Source organism: Nuphar pumila, chromosome 6 (genome assembly GCF_984573655.1).
Source record: "Nuphar pumila chromosome 6, dmNupPumi1.hap1.1, whole genome shotgun sequence".
Taxonomy (NCBI): domain Eukaryota; kingdom Viridiplantae; phylum Streptophyta; class Magnoliopsida; order Nymphaeales; family Nymphaeaceae; genus Nuphar; species Nuphar pumila.
Genome location: NC_143254.1, coordinates 30,733,967 through 30,740,617, shown reverse-complemented (window position 1 = coordinate 30,740,617; position 6,651 = coordinate 30,733,967). Strand labels below are relative to the sequence as shown.

Here is a 6,651-nt window from a genome sequence, read left to right as displayed (position 1 = left end):
TCCCACAAAGGTGATGTTCGCTCTTATGAACCATAAGAAAACAAACGTAATTCTACAATGAAGCACCGTAGCAATATTATTATTATTTGCTCCTATATATGCTTCTTTTTAACGTTTCATTTTCAAGAATTATTGATACCTTAAAAGTAAAACCCTTGATGTCCCCCTTAACCACTGGGGGAGAAATACCCAGCTTTGACCTTTGGGCAAGAGATGCTACCCGTGGGTTTTGAACTTGTGACATCCCGTCAACTTGGTGACATTCACAAGTCGCCCTACCAGATGAGCGATCATTTTTTGAGAATTATTGATATTTTGTTTTATTGGCATTGAAATAACCTCAAACAAATATCAGCAAATGATTCAAAAGGGTACACTTAAAAATTTACCCAACTAGTTTCCTTTGGGGAAAAACCTTGGAGCATGCACTTCCTCTTCTAGGTTAAATGCAAATCCTGCCATACTCGCCAAATGGTTTACTCTAAACCAAAAATGTAAATCTTTGGCTTACAACCGGAAAGAAGCAAAATAACAACCCGAAATGCTAAAGTCGTGCAGAAAGCATGGACATTCTTACCAAACAAAACTGGAATTCAAGGAGACTCGACAATCCAAAAGTGACTTCAAAATTATTCAGTGTGCAGCATGGATGAAATGTTTGTCTTCTACTGAATGATCTCACTGTCGGACTTTAGTGCTCAGAGTCTTCTGTTTCACAGAATTTTGAGTATTTATCTGAATCCATCAAGGATTTAAGTACATCTGGGTCACTCATCTCAACTTTTATAATCCAACCGTTCTCGTAAGGACTAGCATTAACCTGCATCATAAGAAACAGTTAATCCCATGCATTGCGAGGAATTCGATGAAAAATTTCCAGACCCACAACCAGAAGCTGAGGGAAGTTGAGCTTATCAAAGGGCAATGATCATTTTGCTGCAATTTTAAAAGCTTCTCAAGGTTGCCTATTTTCACTCCATTGCTGTAGCTACATCTGTAGTAAATAAAAATAAGTTGAATTTGAAATATAATAACCAATAGCAATCTTATAAATAATAAAATTACTACAAAATGATCAAAATAAGAAAAGAAACACGAAAGGACAAGGTGTTGACCATGGTTGACCCAAGTCCAATTATGTCTACTGGCATATCGTATCATGTTGACATGCAATATGTGTGCTGCATCAACATCATGTAAAGTAGCATGTTCTGCATGTCAATATAGATATAGATACAGATATAAGCACTCACACCCAAGAATAACAATATAATATAATGTTACACCATATGAAGCATTGTATGACAAAACCATGCAAGCAGGCTGCATGACAGGAAGAGCATTCCCACCATGTTGAACTGAGAGAGGGTATCTCCTGGTTGCAACCCAGTGTATGAAACCAGAAGCCAACCAGACGCATTATTAATAAATATGCACTAATGGCTGTTTATGGGTTGTCCATGAGCATGTAACTGCTTCACTATCAGAGAGCCATGGTACGGCAAAGCAAAAAATAGCATTGACCTTGTGCAGTAATCGAGGATTATCATACTTACATCCCTTAGACCACATGGGAGAGGGCTAGTCAACAAGGAATTCTAAAATGTATTGATAGCCAACGTAAGCAATTTAGATTTAGGAGCCAGAAATGTGACACTATGTAGGAAATTTGGGTTTATGAGCCAGAAATTTGACATCCATCATTCTGTTTTCGTGGACAACTGATGGCTGCAAAGCAGAGAATTTTCTAATTTCATCAGTTTGGCAAGAAACAATTCTAGGTTTTCATGTAAATACTGTCAAGAAGAATGGGGCAGATACTGTTGTGTTACTTCCCATGATTCCTCATTTTGGTCAACAGGCTGCAGAAGCTTAAGGTGGTGGCTGTAGCCTACCTCATATCACCAAAATGAGATTATAATATTAGAGGATCTTTTAATCCCAAGAAGTTCCAGGCTCACATTACAATTTTTTAGCTGGTATTATTTGAAATAGAAGTGGTGTCACATGAGGTCAGCAAATTGATAAAACCATCAGCTCTAGGATAAGACTTCCAGCACGTCTTTCATGAGGAGACCATAGACTCTTAAAGATTTTAGCTAGGCTCAAGTGGGAAAACTGGGAATTTGAATGAAGTCCAACTGATTATTGAGTTGTGCAAGAACCTATCATATGCATATTTATTTAGTGACAAGACTTGGAGGAATTCCTTCAAAAAAAAAAAAGACTTGGAAGAATTGGTGTATGTATATGACCTCAATATTTTCAATGAGTCTGTCATATGTAAAGTTTGTGCTTCATTAATTTCAATGGTGATATTATGTGATCACAAATTTATGGTTTAATATTTCTGAAACTACATTGGATATATTTGTAGTTGAACATCCTCACTCAAAGTAGATCACTAACATATCATTTAAGTTAATGTTAAATCTCAGCCACAATATTGTGATTGGTCATGTGTTAACATCTCTATTACATGGTCTCAGCATTTGATCCACTAAGCTAATCATCTATTCTGTTTACATTCTCTTAATTTCCTCCAACAATTTTTTTATTTCCTCCTATTTTAGGCCCTTAATATGTTATTTCCTTAAAAAAATCCTGCTTTTCAATAGACATCTTTTAGTTTCTTATCCTTGAAAGGAATAAAAGGGATAAGGGGAAGAAAAACTGAGGGGAAGAAAATTCATGCACAAGAAATAAAGAAAATTCACCCATCAGCTCTGTCAACATTAACTTAGCCAACAAATTTGAATGAATCCACTTCATCCACTGAAGAACCAATTCATTAAATAAATTGACCGAATCTCAGAATTATGTATTATTGATGTTAATAGTCCAGTCTTTTGGGTCATCCGTAGTTTCTCCACTTGAAATTATCAGCCAATCTAAACTCTTGGAGGTTCTTCACAGATACCTTCTGTTCATACCCCCAGTAACAAATTAGAGGTAGGAAACTGGAACAGCTAGATCCAGAATGCCTTCAACTCTCTCTTATACTCTCAGGGCATAGAATTGCCACTAGTAAGGTTGGTAGGCCAACCAAAAATCTAGGCCCAAACCACAGTATAAAAAGAAAAGAAATAAGCCAGAATCTTACATGATTAAAGCCCATCAGAAGGGGAAAGAAAAAGGCAGTTTCAATATTTTGTTAGCTTTTGAAATGTCCCCAATTTCTTAACCCATAATATTTGTAATAAAAACATATTAATTTTTCTTTATCATCCTATCTATATCGTATCATATACCTCAAAATATCTATAATGAACAATGATACTAATTAAATTAAAATAAAATTATGGAATCAAACATTTTTTTCTGATAAACCTGATAATTTTCAGAACCAAACTAGTAAAAAACTTACTTTGAACAATTACTAGGTGACTTACCAAACCTAGAGAGATGCCAAGTTTCCCATTAAAATTTTAGTAGAATTATTGATTTAAACACTTCTTGGTGATAAACCTGATTATTTTCTGGAACCAAACTAGAACCTAATGCCAGCTGTCACTAGATGACTTACCAAACCTGGAGAGCTGCTGAGTTCCTCATTTACTTCCACTACTTTTCCCGAAACAGGAGAGTTGATGTCACTAGTTGCCTTGACACTTTCAACAGCACCAAAGCTACTGCCTTGTTGTACAATGGTTCCAACTTCAGGCAATTCAACATATACAACATCACCTAAGTGATCCTGAAACAGGATAAAAAACAGTACATTAGGAAATTTGCAAGGAGGCAGCATTTCATAGGATCTACTAATGCTACATCTAGTACCACAGTTTAAGATGCCTGATGTTCTGTTCATTTTCATCATTTTCCCTACAAGGTATCATTTCCATGTAGGACTTCTATCTTTCTCTATAAGTACTGTTGTATTGCTTTAGGCTCTCTTTGGAATGTGGGAATCGGAGTTTGCTGGAGAAGAACTGGGATATTCCCAGCACCAAAACTTGGTTGGGAGAGTGGAAAACATGCATTTTGTAGATATAGTGATATACACATAATGTAGATATATGGCATGTTCTTAAGCCTTCTGTTGAATACTTTTATGAGCTAATTTGCTTTAGTCAGAAGTTCTATAGAACAAAATATACGCAATGCAATCATAAGCAGGAGTGTAAATCGTGGAGATTAATATTCTTAAAGATAAATAGCTAATTACTGTATTGTGAGAAAATCAACAAAATTTTTCAACTTTATTGTCTTTATTACAGCTTGTTCCTACATAACTTTTTTAAGTTTTTTTTGGGGGGGGAAAGGTAGGGGTGGGGTGGGTGGGGGAAATAAGGAAAAATATTTCATTAAAAGAAGTAACAAGGAATTACGAAAACAGGTACATAAAACAAAAGAGAAATGTGACAACAAGAGCTAGCATACAGTCCTAAGTTCTAACTTATCGGCTCCAATCCAACTAATATCAAAGTTGGCCCAGTCTCTAGCAAAACTAGAAATGGAATGCTGAATTTTCTTATAGATCATGAAGCTATCCATAAGAACAACATGCAATATTCAAGAACAGAAATCTGAAATACTCTAAAGGTACAAACCACTCCATCTGCGAATTTGCATAGGACAAACTTCAAACCTGAAAAATCAACTTCAATGAAGACTTCATAATCCTCATTTGTTAAATGCTAAAATAAATCCCGATCAAATGACAAGGCGGTAGTGGAATAAAAGTCATCAATGAACATAATACAACTATACTGACAAATATATATGTGAATCTGGAGCAATGAAAAATAATAACCTGAGCATGGTCAGTTATCCCCACAGTAGCCAAAGAGCCATCAACCATGACCCACTCATGAGAGTCAGCATACATCAAATCCTTCACGACTGCAACATGGCAAATGAAAATTTACTACAAAGGAAATCATGCTGTCTTAATCAGATATTCACCAACATAAACTTACTTAACAAAGTTATCACACAATACTTGAATCAGATATTCAGAAAAGAGGCCTATTCGAAAGGTTATGGAATATGGATGCACTGTACACTTACAGATAGCATGTTTTCTTGATTTTATTAGCTATATATATTTTTATAGCACGGTCATCTAGATGTTCTTTAGAGCGAGATATGGATAAAGGGATTACAAGAATAAAAATCAGAGCATCCTGGAAAGATGATCATTTAGATGTAGAGATCTATCAAGAAGCAGAAATGATTTGAAGCCAAGGAAAGTCATTTTCCCTCTTTGATATCAGGATGAACGTGGAGCAACCTAGACGTGAGGAAGAGAAGTTGCTTCGGGAAGACTATTGATCCCATAAGAATGTGAAACTGATCACTATGTTTGTGTTTGCACTAAAACTTTATACAGCATCATCATGAGTACCTTACAGTATCTCTCACCATGCTTAGAAACTAAATGGAAAAAGGGAATCGATTCATATTTTGAGCAACCACAACACTTTCTACCAACTCTAGCAATCATCCATAGAAACAGCTATGTAGCACTTGCCGATAATGAAGAAACAAATGAATCAATAAATGAAACAAAACTAAAATACATTCAGAAAACGATATAGGCTACTTATCCAGCACTCATGTTTTAGTAATTTCAAACTACTGCTTTCAACCTTCTGAAGTCACTATGCAGTTCTTGACAGCATTAAGAACTATACTGATTGATGCATTTAGTGGAGTCGGAACAAGAATGAGATTTTCCATTTCGATTATTTCGCTGCTTTGTTGTTGCAGAAACAGTGTAAAATGAGAAAAACTTAGAGATCCAACCCACCCGATGCGTCCATTGAATCGGGTACAAGCATAGAAAATGTTCCAGACAAACACAGAATCACAATAACACATTCATCTCATCACATTCCGTCAACGATCTTTATGAGAAAAGAAGTAGAACACTAGGTATGATTTTTTTTTTCTCATTTGAAAAAAAAATCATGTTTTCCGTTCTCTGAAGAACATTACAAGCTTTTTCTCTCTTCCAAACGTGTCTAAAGATAAGCCAGGAAAAGAATACCATGCCAGCGATCTCGAAGTCATCGGGATCATGATCAAACTCTACGAAGCATCATGACCAAAGCAAAAACAAACGAAACCGAAAAGAAAAAACTTAAGAATGGATAATCGAATTCGTTAAAGATTCACATATCACGATCGAAATCAAAAGATTTCCCCGAGAACTCCGATCATCAATGTTCAGGCCATGATCCCTGATACTGTATCACACACACACACACACACACACACAGAGAGAGAGAGAGAGAGAGAGAGAGAGAGAGAGAGAGAGTACCGGAGGAGAAGGATCGGCAGCAAAAAGGAGGAGAGGAGGAGGAGGAGAGTCTGAAGTAGGAAGCAGCCCTGGAGGCCCACATTCTTGAAGCCATTGATGTCACTATAGAGACAGAGAGAGAGATGGTAGCGGCTCCCCTCTGCTGCTGCTTCTTCTTCCTCAGGTGATCCCCCACGAAAAAGAGGAGGGCTGCGCTGGCGCGAGCGAGGGAGGAAAGCAGAGAGAGATAGAGAGAGTGTGTGTCGATTCCCACTTCCCTCTTGCTGTGGTTGCGTATGATATATAGGAGCCAAAGTTGGAGGCAATGCCGCCTCGTTCAGTCGCACGCGATGCAACAATAAACGGGTCGGACTCGTTTAAAGTCCGGATCTATTAGCATGTAG

At 36.8% G+C, this 6,651-nt stretch overlaps 1 protein-coding gene across 1 annotated transcript; it reads right to left on the bottom strand.

The window, feature by feature from the left end:
* Window positions 1–691: 691 nt before the first annotated feature.
* On the bottom strand, window positions 692–6,374 carry LOC149834543 (glycine cleavage system H protein 2, mitochondrial-like). The gene is made up of 4 exons (XM_090010178.1): window positions 6,269–6,374; window positions 4,757–4,845; window positions 3,527–3,697; window positions 692–820 (listed from the first exon to the last, which is right to left on the bottom strand). The coding sequence occupies exons 1-4, from the start codon at window positions 6,360–6,362 to the stop codon at window positions 692–694; spliced, it is 483 nt and encodes a 160-aa protein (XP_089866304.1). The 5' UTR covers window positions 6,363–6,374.
* Between the last annotated feature and the right edge of the window lie 277 nt (window positions 6,375–6,651).

Excerpts from the sequence above, each read along its gene's own strand:
- LOC149834543 (XM_090010178.1), bottom strand. The coding sequence starts at position 6,362 with ATGGCTTCAAGAATGTGGGCCTCCAGGGCTGCTTCCTACTTCAGACTC. Across the intron at positions 4,846-6,268 it reads CTGCCGATCCTTCTCCTCCG|TCGTGAAGGATTTGATGTAT; the intron begins GTACTCTCTCTC and ends GCCATGTTGCAG. Across the intron at positions 821-3,526 it reads TCAGCAGCTCTCCAGGTTTG|GTTAATGCTAGTCCTTACGA; the intron begins GTAAGTCATCTA and ends CTTATGATGCAG.